The sequence below is a fragment of the Lathamus discolor genome, chromosome 1 (genome assembly GCF_037157495.1).
Source record: "Lathamus discolor isolate bLatDis1 chromosome 1, bLatDis1.hap1, whole genome shotgun sequence".
Lineage (NCBI taxonomy): Eukaryota > Metazoa > Chordata > Aves > Psittaciformes > Psittacidae > Lathamus > Lathamus discolor.
This window is the reverse complement of record NC_088884.1, coordinates 48163610-48180198: the sequence shown is the minus strand read 5'-3', so window position 1 is coordinate 48180198 and position 16589 is coordinate 48163610. Positions and strand designations below refer to the sequence as shown.

Genomic DNA, 16589 nt, shown 5'->3' with positions numbered 1-16589 from the left:
ATTCTGTGCCTACTCACTCAAGAGAAGTGAAGAAGTTTAAAAAGGCAGAATGTCTTTTTCTTCCTGTTGGTTTGATCAGTGACATAACTGCTTCAAAGTCAAAGAGCGTAACTGCATCTAGTTGTCCTGTGGGCTTGGTAAATTATAATACTATGTATTATTCATTATTAGGTAATTGAATGGCATATGAAAATGGAGGAACTCCATCTGCAGGAACTTAAACTCAATCGAGAATTAATCAGGCAAAAGGAAGAGGTGAAGCATTTGCAGAATATAATTTCTGAATATGAACATACAATCAATAACCTGGAAGAAGAAATTGTACAGCAAAACAAGGTATGTATTTCTGTATGCTATTAGAAAAACAGCATATTCCTTATTTTACTAAGTGATTTAAAAAAGAAAGATTCTTCCTAGTAAGTTTTTAGCACAGATGCTTGTATCTTAGCTCGATAATTCTTTTTAATGGCACACTTGAGTAGTTTACATTTTGATATCTCTTTTTTTCCTGTTTGAGTTAGTTATAAAATTCCAGTCACCTTCACTAAATAAAACACCTTTATCAAACATTTGTTACAGTTCCATGAAGAAAGGCAAATGGTTTGGGACCAGAGGGAAGTAGAACTGCAGCGCCAATTAGACCTGTATGATCATCAACAAAATGAGGCACGTAACACAGCTGTAAAGGTACATGCAAGGAATTAACTAAAAATATACTTAGAAGCATGTTTTGCAGAGCTGTCAGATCACACAAATGTTAACATTTCTGTACAGTTAGAAGAGGCTACTGGGTCAGTTCCAGACTCTAGTTTACCACTTCCACAGCAGCTTGAGTTGGCTTTGAGAAAAATACAGGAGCATATTCGAACAATTGTGGAAACCAAGGCAACCTGCACATCACTGGAGGAGGTAATTAAATGTTTAAATTACCATATAGAGGGGCAAGTTTGTATTTCTGTGCCCTTTAATTTTTTATGTATAATAAATATTCTTTTATAAATGTCACTCAGATGTGTCCAGTCCCTTAAAAAATATTTAACACTGAGAAAAGGTAAATCACATTGTGACTAAAATTAAACATTTTTTCCAGTGGAACAAATTATTAATTCAACAAGTGTTACATTAGATATAAGAAGTAGCAAAGAAAAATCCTTTTATCATGGATTGCTAAACTGAAATTCTATTACAGAAGATACTTTGTGGTTCTTAAGAAATTTGAAAAACACCAGCTTAATTTGGTAGCACAGAATGAGTTGCAAAGGGTCTTGTGCCAAGTAGATAACACATAAAGGCACAGTAATTACATTCTGGGACTTGTAAAATCTAATAGTAATCCCATACAGCCAGAACTGAGTGCAAAATATTTTGTGGTAGATGAATCTTCTGGTAATTTTTTTTAAGAAGTAATATCTTTTTGCTGTGCTTGAATTCTGGAAATGCAACAATTGCCTTTCATTGTAGAAATTAAAAGAAAAGGAAACTGCTCTGTGGAAAGCTGAACAAAATGTTTTATCAAGAGACAAAGTTATAAATGAACTAAGACTTCGATTATCTGCACCATCAGAAAGAGAGAAAATAGTGGCTGAGTCAGGCAAACAAGATGATCCAGAGTACCGTCATGCCATAAAAATTGCTCATCAAACCATTGCAAATATGCAAGCAAGATTAAATCAAAAGGAGGAAGTGTTAAAAAAATACCAACATTGGCTTACTAAAGCAAGAGAGGTACTTAAAATTTTTGCACAAAATTTCTTCTATTTTTATGCTGTTTTAGTTGATTCTTCATTTATCTCATTGCTACTGAAATCTTAAAGTTTCTGACATCAGAGGTAACAGAGCAGAAACAATTTGTAACTTCCTATGTAGAAAATTCATGTAGAATTTTTTAACTTCTTAAAATAGGAGGCTTGCTCAGTCAGGACATTACGTATATGATGTCTGTGTAGGAATTACAGAATCACAGAATCCCAAGGGTTGGAAGGGACCTAAAAAGATCATCTAGTCCAACCCCCCTGCAAGAGCAGGGTAACCTACAGTACATCACACAGGAACTTGTCCAGGCGGGCCTTGAATATCTCCAGTGTAGGAGACTCCACAACCCCCCTGGGCAGCCTGTTCCAGTGCTCTGTGACAGGAAGAAAACTAAAATGCTGCTGTGAGAAGTGGTTTCAATATGTTTACTTACTGTATTTTTATATGGAATTTTCCAGTACTTGCAACAATGATCTCTGGACTGCATCTTGTAGTGAATTTGGAAGGTACAAGAAAGACATCATTTATGGAAAATATGCTTCTTAAAGCATATTTTAAATTAAAGCGTATTTAAAAGCATAAACAGTGTATCTAAGCATACTTTATATCCTTAAAGCATAAACCTTGTGTATAAGATGTACTTCGAGACTAAACATGCATCAGTTTTAGTGTGTTTGCATCAGGAGCACACTTACAAAGCAGACAGAATCATCTTCACTTAATGTGCTTTGGTTAACATGTGTAGCTATTACTTTTGGGAGAAATGAAGGGGTTTTTTGTTTCGAACTAAACCAGAAGATGCAGTCTAAAAATAAGTGCTGTCTGTTAGCAGACATAAAATCCATGGGGTCATGCTGTGAACAGAGAAGTATGTAATATGGATATCACTATCAGTATTGATAGTCATAGTTGGTGAAGACCAACACCAGCTGTTTTGCTCTCCAGCCTTTGTCCTGTTGCACCATACTACTTACTACTTTGTTTAAGAAGCTCTTTACTGTGAGGGTGGTGAGGAACTGGAATGGGTTGCCCAAGGAAGTTGTGAATGCTCCATCCCTGGCAGTGTTCAAGGCCAGGTTGTACAAAGCCTTGGGTGGGATGGTTTAGTGTGAGGTGTCCCTGCCCATGGCAGGGGAGTTGGAACTAGATGATCTTGAGGTCCTTTCCAACCCTAAATATTCTGTGATTCTGTGATTATAGCAAGAAGAAAATAATTTTTAAAACTTCCAGAATTAGAGGAAAATTTGGGGAGTGATACTGAACAATGAGTGATCAATCAACCTGAACGTGCTGTAGTTTCATGGCTTTCTAGAATAGTGTACATCAGTAGAGGAGTTACACTTTTATTTTCAACAAACAGGAACAAGAAGAAATAGCAAAGAAGCATGAGGAAGATCTTAGAGTTCTACACCAGAAGTTAAATTTGCATGCTGACAATTCCCTTAATAAATTCAAACAGACTGCTTTGGTAAGTGTGATCAGTAAATTGTTCCCAAATTTTTAAAATTGTTGACTAAAAGAACAGTTTTGCAGTCAAAAGTAAGTAATGAATGATGACAGGAGAAATAAATGGGTGGTGGATACAGAATTACCATAGTATTCTTGAGAAAATTCATGAGAAATTGATTAGAAATCAAGTGTAAAGTAAGTTGCCACCTCAGTATATGTGAGCGTTTTTTGTATCTGTCTAATTTATGGAGACTTCTAAGAGAGAGAAGTATATTATTTGTCTTTTCATTCAGTCTGTTCTTATATTAAACTAACCATTTCAATACAAATTTTTTCTTGACACTTTATGATACGATGAAACCTGTATTTAACTGGTTAATCTGAGGATCATTAGATGCACAAAGCTCTTTTCAAACCAGAGTGACTGCTTTCTCTGTGGACTAAGAAACACATCTCAGTAAATAAATACATTAGATATTAATGCTTGAATATATTCAGGAATGAGTTTAAAATGCATCAGTAATGCTTAGCTTTGATTTAAAGCTTAAAATGTTACCACATGCATTTGTTCTCTTTTACAGGATTTAGTGAAAAAGACTTCTTCACTTTCCAACAACAGACATTTTCTTCACTTAGCTGAAATGGAGCAAGCTGTAGCAGAACAGGATAATTTTATTGCTTCACTTCTTGGAAAATTAAAGAAAACATCATTTGATTTGGAGAAGCAAAAACAAATTACTTCAATGAATATCGAAGAGTTTGAGATTATCAGAGCCCAGTAAGTTTTTAGACTGTGTTAATGTAAGTCACAACTGGATTGGACAAGTAAATTATGTATTGCTGCTATGGGACAGATCTAAAATTGAACATGTTTTTGTTGAATTTAACATTTGGCTGAAAAAACTAACTCAAAAGAGTTACTATGGTTGGTAGTTGCAAGTTGTTTTTATCTGTAGCCTTTTGCTGGGGCTAATATTGAAAAACTGGCTTGGAAAAATGCCGTTCAATTGTTAGCTTTGGCATTCAGTGGAAAAGAAGGAATTCAAGGAGTCTTGGTATCAGAGTTGTCTTTAAGCTACTGTGATACTTCCTGGTTTGTGTTTTGGTTCAGGTTTTTTGTGGGTTTTTTTTTTTTTTCCCTGATAGGGAAAAATTAACCTGCCTAACAAGTTTAAAGTAATGAAAATGTAATCCCTGTTTAAAAAGAGAAAAGGGTAATGCTTTCTTTACATCTAAAGGCCAGAAATTAGAATGAACAATGCTCTAATCTTATTTTCCTGATCTTCTTGAGTAGTTTTCTTAAATGGAGGCCTTCTTTAGTGAGCCCTTTGTTGTTATTTCTAATCAATGTGTCATTTGCTTTAACAATGATTAAAAATCGTTCTTAATTACCAATTGCTAACTTTATTACTGCAGTGTACTCTATTAATGCTTATTTTTTGTTAGGCTTCGTGAAAAACACAAAGCTGATGTGGAACAGCTAAAAGATGAAGCAAATGTTTTGAGGAACATGGTATCTCAGATGGAGAAGGAATTTGCAAATGTAAAAGCTGAACTAGAAATCCAAAAAGAAGCAAATAATAGAGCACCCACAGCAACACTGAAAAATCTGGTGGAGCAGCTGAAGAGCCAGTTAGCCATAAAAGAGAAGCAGCAGAAAGTTAGTCAATAGAAATTAATCACTATGTCGCATAAATGTTTAATGTTGCTTAGTGCTTAAGAGTTCTATGTATAGTACAGCAGGAGAATATAACTGCATAATATAACAGTAAAATCCATTTGCCTTTTGTTGTTTTGTAATGTTCATATTAGCAACTTCTTCACTTAAAAGAACTTGAATTTGCTGTTTTCAGGCTTTGAGTAAAGCAATTCTGGAACTCAGAGCAGAAATGACTGCTAATGCTGAACAGCAGATTATTTCTGCTGCATCACAAAAAGAGGCATATATGAATGTCCAGGAGATTGTTGACAGACAAACAAAGGGGTTTACGGTGAGTACTAGGTAATATCATTGTACTGCATTGTTGTATAACTGATAATCCTGATTTGAGGGGTTTGCTCTTTTGTTTGTTTGTTTTCTTCTAGACACAGATAGAAGAATTAAATAATCAGATTACAAAACTTACAGATAACCTTAAAACAAGTAAAACCAGGGAAACTTCCTTGTCTGATGAAAGGGATGAACTGAACCAAGAACTTCAGAGGAAACAAAAAGCATTTGCTAAAATGTTGAAAGAAAAAAATGAACTGGAAGAAGAAAATGAAGAACTGAAGAAACGGGTTAAGAGGCTAAGCAGTAACATTCAGGTAGAAGTGGTTTTTAAAAATATGTTTGATCTTGGTCAAGTTTCTGCATAGATGTGCTGGGTTTGGGGATAAATGAGTACTTTTGGCAGGCATTGAGACATACTGGATTTGAAATGTTACTTTAGCTGGATTACATGTGAGCTGTTAGCTTTTGCTGTTGAAGCATGTTTCAAATGAAAGGAAGGAAGAGACTGAAGAATACTTGCTCCTTGAAATGTTTGAAAGAGACTGAGGAGTTGAATCACCACTTTCAAGGCTTCTTTCAGAAATGGAATTTTGTGATTTTCCTTTTCTTATTTCCCCTTTCAGAAGAAAAGTGAAGAATTTACAGTAGAATTGTCTAACTTACTTTTTTTAATTCAGCCACTTGTTGCTGATTATTTTGTTTAGAATGCAAAGTTACATTCCAATACTTTAATAATTTAATTTTAAAAAGATCATTTAGCTTGTAAGCTAACTCTACCAATTGAAGTTAAAGTCCTTATTTTTTGAGTGGAGAAAACAGGTAGGTAGTGGTCATTAAAATTGAAGTTTGTAAAAGCTTGTAATTTTTCAGAGCAAAGCTGATGAGCAAAACCTGATAGATGCACTTCAGAAAAAAATTAAGAAGTTAGAAAGTGAACTTGAGAAGAAGTGTGAAGAAACAGACAAAAAAGGTGTAAGAGAAGATAAGGTATGTGGTATTTGGATCATGGCTTTGAAAGACATCATCAGCCGAGGTCTAGGCAGTTCAACCCTACCTGCCTCTCAAAAAAACCCAACCAAAGTTTATATGGAGAAAAGTAGTTTCATGACTGTAACTTCTCCATGTTTTCCATGCTGTTTGTTTTTACTGCTCTTGTTGCTTAGTACTGGTATATTATGTGTTTCTGCCCTTGTAGAATTGAAGATCCATTACAAATCTTAGAAAAGTAAGATTTATGGGTAGCAGTGAAATTGATTACATAAAAGTGCTGTCAAATGTGCATTTGAGAAATTAATGCAGTGATAAAACATGAAGTACTTAGGAGCAAAAGTGTGAATCCTAAAAGGGATGATGTCTGTGCAAGTGATTATCCTTCGCAGTAGTGATCTCCACGTAGAAGAGGTACAAGAGCAATTGGAGATGTGTTCATTTTACCAGTTGTTTTGTTTTGGGTTTTGCTTGTTATTTTACTACTTCAGTACCTAATTAGTGGCTTATCACAGTAATTATAAAGTATACAGGAATATTATAGGATGCATCCAGATTATTTATATTTATGATATTAAACATTATTTGATGACTACACTTATACTTCCAATTAATTAGTCTTTTTAAATACTTTGTGCTTACTATCTAGAGATACTTTTCTCAAACTTTGCATGTATTTTCCTTTTTCCAAATTTCGCGTTCTATCTGTCTCTTAGTAGCAGTGACTTCAGAATGAAGACAGAAAAGCAAGTACAGAGGTACCAAAGAAAGGAAAAGACAAGTTTAAAAAACCCCAAATTGCTTATAGAAATATTAACTGTTATTGACCCGTTTTCAGTAGCCATTCGTGATCACATAAGTACAGGTTTTATGTGATGTATAATTTACAGCTACTGAATTGTAAGTAGAGATTCCATTTCTCATAGGAAAAAATACACTAAGATGACCAGTTGTACAGCTGTGCAGCAGGGGCATATAAACTCCTGGTGAGCCGCAGATCTGCTGTAAATTGGCATAGAAAAACACTTCTTTAATCTGTCACTTTACTAACGTGCAATTCAGAGTAAAAGGATACATTGAACTACACCAGTCACCACAGCATACTGCTGTTTACCTTTTGATAGATGAGGTAAATAATATGTGCCTGCTATGGCTTCATGTTTTAAACTGATAAATGAAGAATATACCATTTTTAGCTATTAACATGTTTGCTTATTTTGCTTTAAGAAAAAAAAAAAAAAGAAATAAATCCATAATTTGATTATGTTCTTCACAGACCTCCAAGGAGGAAATACTTAAATGGGAAGAAAATAAAAAATGGCAAATCAGAACAGAAGGATTGCGGAACAAGCTAAGGGAAAAGGAAAAAGAAGCAGATGCTTTAGCCAAACAGTTAAATACATTGAAGGAAATTTATACCAAGTGAGTTGGTTTTATAGACTGTTACGAAATTATGACATAAAGGAAATCCAAATGTTTGTCACGTAAAAATAGGAACAGTTCATAATGTTTATAAGATTGATGTTTAGAATTCAACATTGCTATTGAGATTAAAAGGATTAGTTTCTTTTTAAGAAGCAGGCTATTCTTCTAGTACCTTTTCCCTTGTGGAAGCCAAAACCTTTATTAGAAGAAACTGTCCTTGAATAATCAACTAAAGTCCATCAAAAGGAGTGTGACCAGCAGGTCGAAGGAGGTGATCCTGCCCCTCTACTCTGCTCTCATGAGACCTCACCTGGAGTATTGTGTGCAGTTCTGGTGTCCTCAACATAAAAAGGACATGGAACTGCTGGAACAATTCCAGAGGAGGGCCACGAGGATGATCAGGGGACTGGAGCACCTCCCGTATGAAGACAGGCTGAGGAAGTTGGGGCTGTTCAGCCTGGAGAAGAGAAGGCTGCGTGGGGACCTCATAGCAGCCTTCCAGTATCTGAAGGGGGCCTATAAGAATGCTAGGGAGGAACTCTTTATTAGGGACTGTAGTGACAGGACAAGGGGTAACGGGTTAAAACTTAAACAGGGGAAGTTTAGATTGGATAGAAGGAAGAAATTCTTTACTGTGATGGTGGTGAGGCACTGGAATGGGTTGCCCAGGGAGGCTGTGAATGCTCCATCCTTGGCGGTGTTCAAGGCCAGGTTGGACAGATCCTCGGGCGGCATGGTGTAGTGTGAGGTGTCCCTGCCCATGGCAGGGGGGGTGGAACTAGATGATCTTAAGGTCCTTTCCAACCCTAACTATTCTATGATTCTATGATTATGCTTCTTGCATATAATATTCTGTTCTGCCCATGAAACAAAAACAGCTTTATGAAGAGAGGCTGTTTCTTGGATTACTAGGGTTGGACACTGCTACTGCTATGTGTAGGGCTGCTGCAGTAATTAACGGTTCTAGGATTATGAGTTGGAAGCCTTTTAAAAAAATTACATGTGCAAACCCTCTGCAAATGTTATGTTTACTTCAGTACAGTAGTGGCAGTGTGTTACTGATAAAAGATGCAGAAGAGAACGGGAACTGTGGTGTTGATTGTAGCTGTTGTTAGATTTGGTTTGAAACTGCTTCAAGATAGTATTTATTCTCTGCAAGTCTTGCATGAATTTCACATAAAAGATGGGCAAGAGCAGCAAGTGGTTTATGACATGCATGAGACTGACTTAATGTTCATTGTTTCTTCCAGGTGTGGTTTTGGCGTGATTGTTTTTGTAAAGCTGTACTGTCTATAAGATAACCTTATTGAGCAGACAAGGGGGTGTGTTTCAGTGACCAAATATGTTGCAAATGTGGATTATTTAAGACAGAAAATACATTCTCCTAAAGCAAATATTATCAAATAAAGTTTTAAATGTAGTTACTGGATGTTGCAGGACTGAAAAGGAGAAAATTACTCTACAGAAGAAACTGAAAACTACTGGTGTCACTGTTGACCGTGTTGTTGGAGTAAGAGCCTTAGAGACTGAAAAGGGACTGGAAGAACTAAGAAAACGGAATCTAGATTTAGAAAATGAAGTTGCTCACATGAGGTGAGAGGCATTTTAAAAGAATCTATAAAGCCAAAAAATCTAAATGAGAAAAAATATCTGTGGAAGGAGGTGGTCTGTGTTAGACCAGCTGATTCACTAAGGGCAAAAAATAATTGATGGGAATTTCAAAAATCCTTCTTTGCATCTCTGATGAGCAAACTTAAAAGCTACCTTGGAGCAACTGTGCATGTGCAGAAAATATGCAGCATTGGTTCATTATTCTAAAAAGCTAAATAATATGAAAAATATCTGGTTCCTATTGTGTAATATTATAATTACAGTTCAGAGTTTTTAAAAGTTATGGGAACTGCTAAGTTGCAGTTACAGACTGTATTCTTAATCAGTGTTTCCACTACCACAGTGGCTAGCGGACCTGAGTAATAAAAGCTGTACGCATCTCAAAAGAGCAGATTCCTTTTGCCAAAGTACTTACTTTTGATTCATGGGGATTACTTAAAATAGCGTATAGTATATGGCTAGCATTGATTTAGAATAACTAGCCCAGTAATCCTGGAAAATCCAGTCTAGAAATCCAGAAGTTCATGAGGATTTTTACTTTAAGGGATGATTTTCTGCATTAATGACCATTTGTTTGTTTTGGCTTGATTCATTTTTTGATATAGAACACAGCAAGCAATCCCACGTGATTCTGTTGTAGAAGAATTACATTTCAAAAATCAATACCTCCAGGAAAAGCTTCATGCATTGCAGAAACAATATTCAGGACAGGAGTATTCTAGACCGTCAGTAAGTTAATATTGTAAAAATATTACCTAGAAGAATTGCACCTATTTAACAAAATTTGTTATCCATTTGGTATTCTGTGTCATTTAGCTGTTTTTATTTAAAATTATAGCATTCTAGAATAGGATGTGAAATACTTAGGTTTTTAGCATCTTTAAAAAACACAACGACCCCAAACCCCAAAACTTAAAGTTTCTGTGTTCTACATTTAGAAGTTGAAATATTTAGCATCCTAGCATATGTGGAGAAATAAGGGATATGTATTTTTTAAATATGTGAGTCTGCAACTGAGACACTATTTTCGTATTCTATATTGATTGAAAATTTGGGGTACACAGAGTTTGGGGAAGTACTGAGTTGCATTTCAATTACGCGTTTTTGTTGTGGTTTGATTTTTACAAGGTTCATTATATTGCAAATATTGCATTATTAGGGTTATCATAGTCTTTCAAGAAATAGCTTTACCAGTACATTCTAGGTTTCTTTATTTCCTGTTTTGTTTTATTGTCTTCTGCTTTTCTTGCATGCTTCATTGTATCTTCAACTTACACCAGAGTACAGGTGACCAAACTGAACTGTCCAAGTCTGTTCTTGTCAGTATCAGTAAACAAAAGTATTTGAATTCCCTTCAAAAGCAATCTGTTTCAAGTAGGAATGAAATCAAACATCTGACTAATCATAGCATTACTGATGACAATGAAATAGATGAGGAAGCAGACATGCAAACATGCATCTTGCCTAATGAAGGGCATGAGGCTACCACAGATGCAAGCACAGAAGTGTCTCCTCAACAGCATCCTGAAGATAGTGAGAAATGCAAGGACACAGATATTTCTAGGGAAGGGTTGAAAAACAAAAATAGAGGTGAAGCTGATGAAGAGAACTGCAGTGACAAAGAAGAAAATATAACCCAGCCTGAAAATGAAAAACTTAATGAGGAATTTGAAGAGGAGAAGAAACAAGAAATACTCAAGCAATCAAATGCTGCCTGGGATGAAAGTGTAGAAGAGCCTGATACTGACAGAATGAGCTGCAATCTGTCTGATGCAGGGGAACCTTCTAATCAGGCTAATGACTGTGAAGCATTAAAAGTGAATGTGAATAGTGAAATGAATGAACGCATTGCAGAGGATAAACATGAAACTTACCAAAGTGATAAAGACAGGCTTGGAACAACTGCAGAACTTTGTGAAATGCCTGAGGTCTGATACTCTACCAGTCCACTAGCATTTCTTCTGTATAAATTATCTAGAAATAGAATTGTCTGATCTAGATAATGGAGTGCTTTCCTATGCATCCTCTGCAGGGATATTAAAGTAGTCACCAATGGATCCATAAAGCAAACCTTAAGCAAATCCATAAAGCAAACCTTAAACCTTACAGTTTAAGCTGTAAACTTCAGTTTACAGCTCACGTGTAAACCACTGTCAACTCTAAAATTTTGGTACAGCAAGTTTGCAAATAACACCAGTGATACCTGCAGCTAGCTGATGACCTTCATTCTTTAAAAGACTTGCAATGTATTATTACATGCAGTAAGAAACAAATATGCTTTAATTAGCCATATACTTTGTTCTTCTTCTTCTTATTATTATTGCTTAATTGATCATATAATTAATTCAATAATTACATAAGCAAAACCTGCTGATTATTCAGGTGTAATAGTTTACATATACTTTTGACTTGAATTGGCAATGTAAGGCATGCAAAGCACTCTTTACATAATAGAAATTACTAGCCTCCCTAAATAAAGACTTAAGATTGTAGGAACTTAAGAGATTAAAAACTAGTAACGTACTGCGCTTCCTGACTTGTTCTATGACCTGTTTGACTTAAGTCAAATTCCTTATGCTATATGTACTATTTAATAAACGTGTCAGAATATATCCTTAGAATTAGATGCTGTTCCTAGGTAGTGTCACAGCTTACTACACTCAGTAGCTTTTCTGTCTTTTAGACTTTGACATTTATTTCTTCCCAGTAGTCTGAGAGTTCATTTTGGTTTCACAGATTTTTTAGTGGTTTATACTGGTTTGTAAACTTCACTTAAAGGTTAAGCAGGTTTAGAAGATGTGAGAGAAGGAGTTAAAGTGAGGGCAAATTAGATCAAAATACAACTGTCATTTGTTTTATTTCTGTGAAAAACAGTCATTCTCTGTTGCTTTTTATTAGCTACAACTGATACAATGACTGCTGCATTACCACTTTTTTTTCCCTGTTTCCTCAAGACGTCAGGAATGGGATCAGATGATCAATACCAAAGAGAACAAGAAGTTTTAAAGGAAAATTTAAGATTGTCATCTGAAAACGTTGAGCTAAGGTTCCAGCTAGAGCAGGCCAATAAAGATTTGCCAAGACTAAAGGTAACATCTTTTTACCTTTAGTCCCCTTTGCCCTGAAGAAAGTTAGGGGATTGCTTAGAAAGAAATTTCTATCTTTCCTGTACATAACATTAAGTTTTTTACGGTTTTGTGGAAGGTGAGAAGGTTGAATGGCTGGTAGAGATGAGGAGAAGTGCCATTGCCATGGGAAATTGATTTCTCTTTAAATTTTTTTTAAAATAAACCAACTAATTTTGTTACCGTTCACCTCAGTTTGAAATCTAAATAAGTGGCTTGTTACTTTGTTTGTTATAGGACCAAGTAGGTGACTTGAAAGAAATGTGTGAACTTCTCAAGAAAGAGAAAGCAGATATTGAACGAAAGCTGGGCAGCATTAGAGGCGTGAGTATTGTAACAGCATTTTTCATCGTAACTAAATGAAACCAAAATACAAAACAAAGAAATGTTTTATTAAAGCTAAATTATTTGGAATCAACCAAAAGCAAAGAGGGATTCCTCTTACTTGTTTATTTTATTGCCAAAGTATTAAAATAATCAATGAAATTTGGGTAATGGGACCATTAGAAGGACTAGAGCTACACTATTAAATAGTTGCACTGTGTCGTGGTTTAAACCGATCCACACAGCTTGTCCACTCACTGCCCCCCCCGACCCTCCCCACTCCCGGAGGGATGGGGAGGAGAATCAGGAGAATGTTACTCCCAGAGGTTGAGATAAGAACAGCCCAGTAACTAAGGTATAACACAAATCACTGCTGCTACCACCAGTGATAATATTGATAAGAGAAAATAACAAGAGAATAACGATATCACTGCTGAATGAGTTTGACCCCCCCCCCCCCCCGAAGAGAGAGCGTGCCCTTCCGGGTAACTCCCAGTTACCTCCCTGGGCATGACGTGCTGTGGTATGGAATGCCTCTTTGGTCAGTTTGGGTCAGGTGTCCTGTCTCTGCTTCCTCCCGGCCTCCCCTCATCCCCAGCAGAGCATGAGACTCACAAAGTCCTTGGCCAGAATAAACATTACTTAACACCGATTGTTTTTAATTGTTGTTATCAGCTCTGTTCCCAGGCTGGAAGTCAAAACACAGAGCTTGCACCAGTTTCTAAGAAGGAGCAAAACGGCTCCTGGTAAACCCAGGACAGTATCCACCCCTTATTCCATACCATTCACATCATGCTCAGATCCCACATTTTCAGTATACCATCACTCTTATCTCAGTACACTCTTAGTGCATGGACCAGTCCCTATAAAGCTGCTGAGTCCATTTGGTCCATGATGTCGGGTTCCATCCCTTGTAACAGTCTTTCAGGGCAGGAAAAGCTGTGTGCAGTGTTGGATCCTTTCCTGCTGATGCTGATTGTTCCTTCACTGCAGAACTTGTCTGGTTCTATCAGAATTCATTCTCTGTTGGGATGATGGTTGGAGGGAAGTCAGGGCCAGTCGCTGGTGACCTGAAGACATCTAATTGATGGGCTATAAAAGTATTACACAGCAGGCAACAGCACACAATTAAGTTCATTGGCTGTTTTCCCCTAAAATCAAATCCCCTTGAGGTATACATTGGCCTTCCCCATCTTCCCGCATTACCCACCAAGTATATCCGAGTCCCTGAGCAAAAGCAATCCCACGAGTGGGTTTGCCTTTACCTGAAGCAGAACAACCCAGACTGTCTTCCCCAGCAAATTCTTCATGTGCACCACAGGAACTTTGTCCCCCTCTACAATATGTAAAAGTTCTGACTGGGCTGGGCCAGCTCTATTGACCGATCCCCTAGTGTTAACCAATCAGGTGGCCTTTGGTAAGTGTGTATCCCAATGCTTGAAGGTTCCCCCACCCATTGCTCTCAGTGTGGTTTTTAACAGCCCATTGTACCGTTCGATGTTCCCAGAGGCTGGTGCATGGTATGGGATGTGATATACCCACTCAATGCCATGCTCTTTGGCCCAAGTGTCTATAAGGTTATTCCAGAAATGAGTCCCATTGCCTGACTCAGTTCTCTCTGGGGTGCTGTGTCACCACAAAATCTGTTTCTCAAGGCCCAGGATAGTGTTCCGGGCAGTGGCGTGGGGCACGGCGTATGTTTCAAGCCATCTGGTGGTTGTTTCCACCATAGTAAACACATGGCGCTTGCTTTGGCGGGTTGATGGGAGTGTGATATAGTCAATCTGCCAGGCCTCCCCATATTTGTACTTCAGCCATTGTCCTCCATACCAGAGAAGCTTTAACTGTTTGGCTTGTTTAATTACAGCACATGTTTCACACTCATGAATAACCTAGGCAATAGTGTCCATTGTTAAGTCCACCCCTCGGTCACGGGCCCATTCAAGAACTTCAAAACTCTCAAATGATGCTGTAGCTGGTCTGAGAGGGGGGCTAGGAGGGTAAAAGAATGTCTCCCTCACAGGTTGACCCCCCAAGAAGGAGAAAAAAGATGTGAAATTGCTAAGCACCTTTATTATATACCTCCCAAAGTTATTATAAAGGTGGTGACCACACTGGGAACATAAGACCAATCAGTTTCATGATCAATGATTCTATTGTATTACAAGTCATTATAATAAAGTACAATGAGACACAAACCTTAGCCCAAGCCCCACACTTGAAAAACACTACCACAGCAAATACTGGCTGTATGTAATGTACAGAGTTCTGAACCTGTGAGATCAAGAGGAACAGCTTTGAGAGCCAATAAATCAGCATTGTGACGAGTGACTATTAATCCGGTCAGATCTGTCGTTATCTCAACCCTTCGTGCCCCACGCTGGGCGCCAAAAAGAACTGTCGTGGTTTAAACTGATCCACACAGCTTGTCCACTCACCGCCCCCCCCCGACCCTCCCCACTGCCGGAGGGATGGGGAGGAGAATCAGGAGAATGTAACTCCCAGAGGTTGAGATAAGAACAGCCCAGTAACTAAGGTATAACACAAATCACTACTGCTACCACCAGTGATGATATTGATAAGAGAAAATAACAAGAGAATACAATACCACCGCCGAACGAGTTCAACCCCCCGGAAGAGAGAGCGTGCCCTTCCGGGTAATTCCCAGTTACCTCCCTGGGCATGACGTGCTGTGGTATGGAATACCTCTTTGGCTAGTTCGGGTCAGGTGTCCTGTCTCTGCTTCCTCCCGGCCTCCCTCATCCCCAGCAGAGCATGAGACTCCCAAAGTCCTTGGCCAGAATAAACATTACTTAACAACAATTAAAAACAATCGGTGTTATCAGCTCTGTTCCCAGGCTGGAAGTCAAAACACAGAGCTTGCACCAGTTACTAAGAAGGAGCAAAACGGCTCCTGGTAAACCCACGACACACTGTCATGGCCTTATTTTGATTTTTGGATTAAAGTTATCTTCGGAATCATATTTGTACAAAAAAATAGGAGTTAAAGCCCTAATATTGAAAATTATATTAATGTATTTATGTAAGTGCATAATACCATTACAGCTTTTTTATTTAAAACAGGATTTTGATTTGATGCAGATGTTAGAAAGCCTAAGTTATTGTTAGTGTTTTGTTTGATGTATTATGCAACATGATGTGATTAAATTTTACCTTCGCTCTTGTCAAGTACTTTAATAGAGCAATATTTCAGAAATCAGGTAAAAAATGCTTCAGCAGTTCCCAGTATCTCCCTTGCCACTAACTTGCCAAACTATTTGTATGACCTTTTAAAGGAAGCTGACAGTAAAATCTCGTAAGTGACTTTGTAGCTTTTTCAGTATACAAGGAGAATTGAGTACTGCTTCTGGGTATGAAAAAGATTGTACAGTTCTCATTCTTAAACTTGTACTTTGCATGGACTGCTTGTGTATCTGCCCATCTCTTATACAGTGGTTGTTTTTGGATAAGCAAATTCTGTTTATAAAAGTGTTTCATGCAAAGGGTCTGGACAGATTCTAAATCTTCCTCCCTTTTCAGGCACCAAGATCTCAAGAGGTTTTTCTTTATTGTATACCAACACAAACCTCCTAATCTCTACAGTTATTTTAGAGAAGAAAGAATAGGTTATTTTTACTTTCAGAACTTTGTTGCTGTGTTTGTTTTACTCCAGGGCCTAGAATTCTCCCCGATTTGCACAATACTGTGCTCGTTACCTCCCTAGAAAGAAAAGGAGATACTTGGGCCCAGAACAAGAAACAGCTGAGGAAAACAGTCACTACAAAGATGAGAAAATAAATGCATGTGAAGACCTTTTATGAGCTTTCCTACCTCAGAAAGGAACATAGTGAAAGAAGAAAAATGGAGAAATTACAAGCTTCTCCCCCCCCCCCCCCATTTATTTGTTTATTTATCACTCTGCA

At 37.4% G+C, this 16589-nt stretch overlaps 2 protein-coding genes across 10 annotated transcripts in view; both read left to right on the top strand.

Annotated features, from left to right (window-relative positions):
- The window catches only part of CEP290 (centrosomal protein 290), a 50578-nt gene that overhangs the window by 27913 nt on the left and 6076 nt on the right, over positions 1 to 16589 (top strand). For 6 of the 9 annotated variants that reach the window (XM_065669756.1, XM_065669785.1, XM_065669745.1 and 3 more), the window contains 15 exons: positions 172 to 336; positions 580 to 687; positions 775 to 909; positions 1462 to 1725; positions 3113 to 3220; positions 3783 to 3979; positions 4648 to 4861; positions 5055 to 5192; positions 5287 to 5508; positions 6065 to 6181; positions 7458 to 7603; positions 9044 to 9199; positions 9823 to 9946; positions 12172 to 12306; positions 12580 to 12666. In XM_065669756.1, coding sequence (XP_065525828.1) covers positions 172 to 336; positions 580 to 687; positions 775 to 909; positions 1462 to 1725; positions 3113 to 3220; positions 3783 to 3979; positions 4648 to 4861; positions 5055 to 5192; positions 5287 to 5508; positions 6065 to 6181; positions 7458 to 7603; positions 9044 to 9199; positions 9823 to 9946; positions 12172 to 12306; positions 12580 to 12666 — 2316 coding nt within the window. Of the gene's footprint in view, positions 1 to 171; positions 337 to 579; positions 688 to 774; positions 910 to 1461; positions 1726 to 3112; positions 3221 to 3782; positions 3980 to 4647; positions 4862 to 5054; positions 5193 to 5286; positions 5509 to 6064; positions 6182 to 7457; positions 7604 to 9043; positions 9200 to 9822; positions 9947 to 12115; positions 12307 to 12579; positions 12667 to 16589 lie in introns of those variants that run through there. The other 3 variants (XM_065669778.1, XM_065669795.1, XM_065669815.1) reach the window with 3 other exon arrangements.
- On the top strand, positions 9956 to 12104 carry LOC136009716 (uncharacterized). Its single transcript, XM_065669882.1, has one exon. The coding sequence runs from the start codon at positions 10468 to 10470 to the stop codon at positions 11149 to 11151; it is 684 nt and encodes a 227-aa protein (XP_065525954.1). The 5' UTR covers positions 9956 to 10467; the 3' UTR covers positions 11152 to 12104.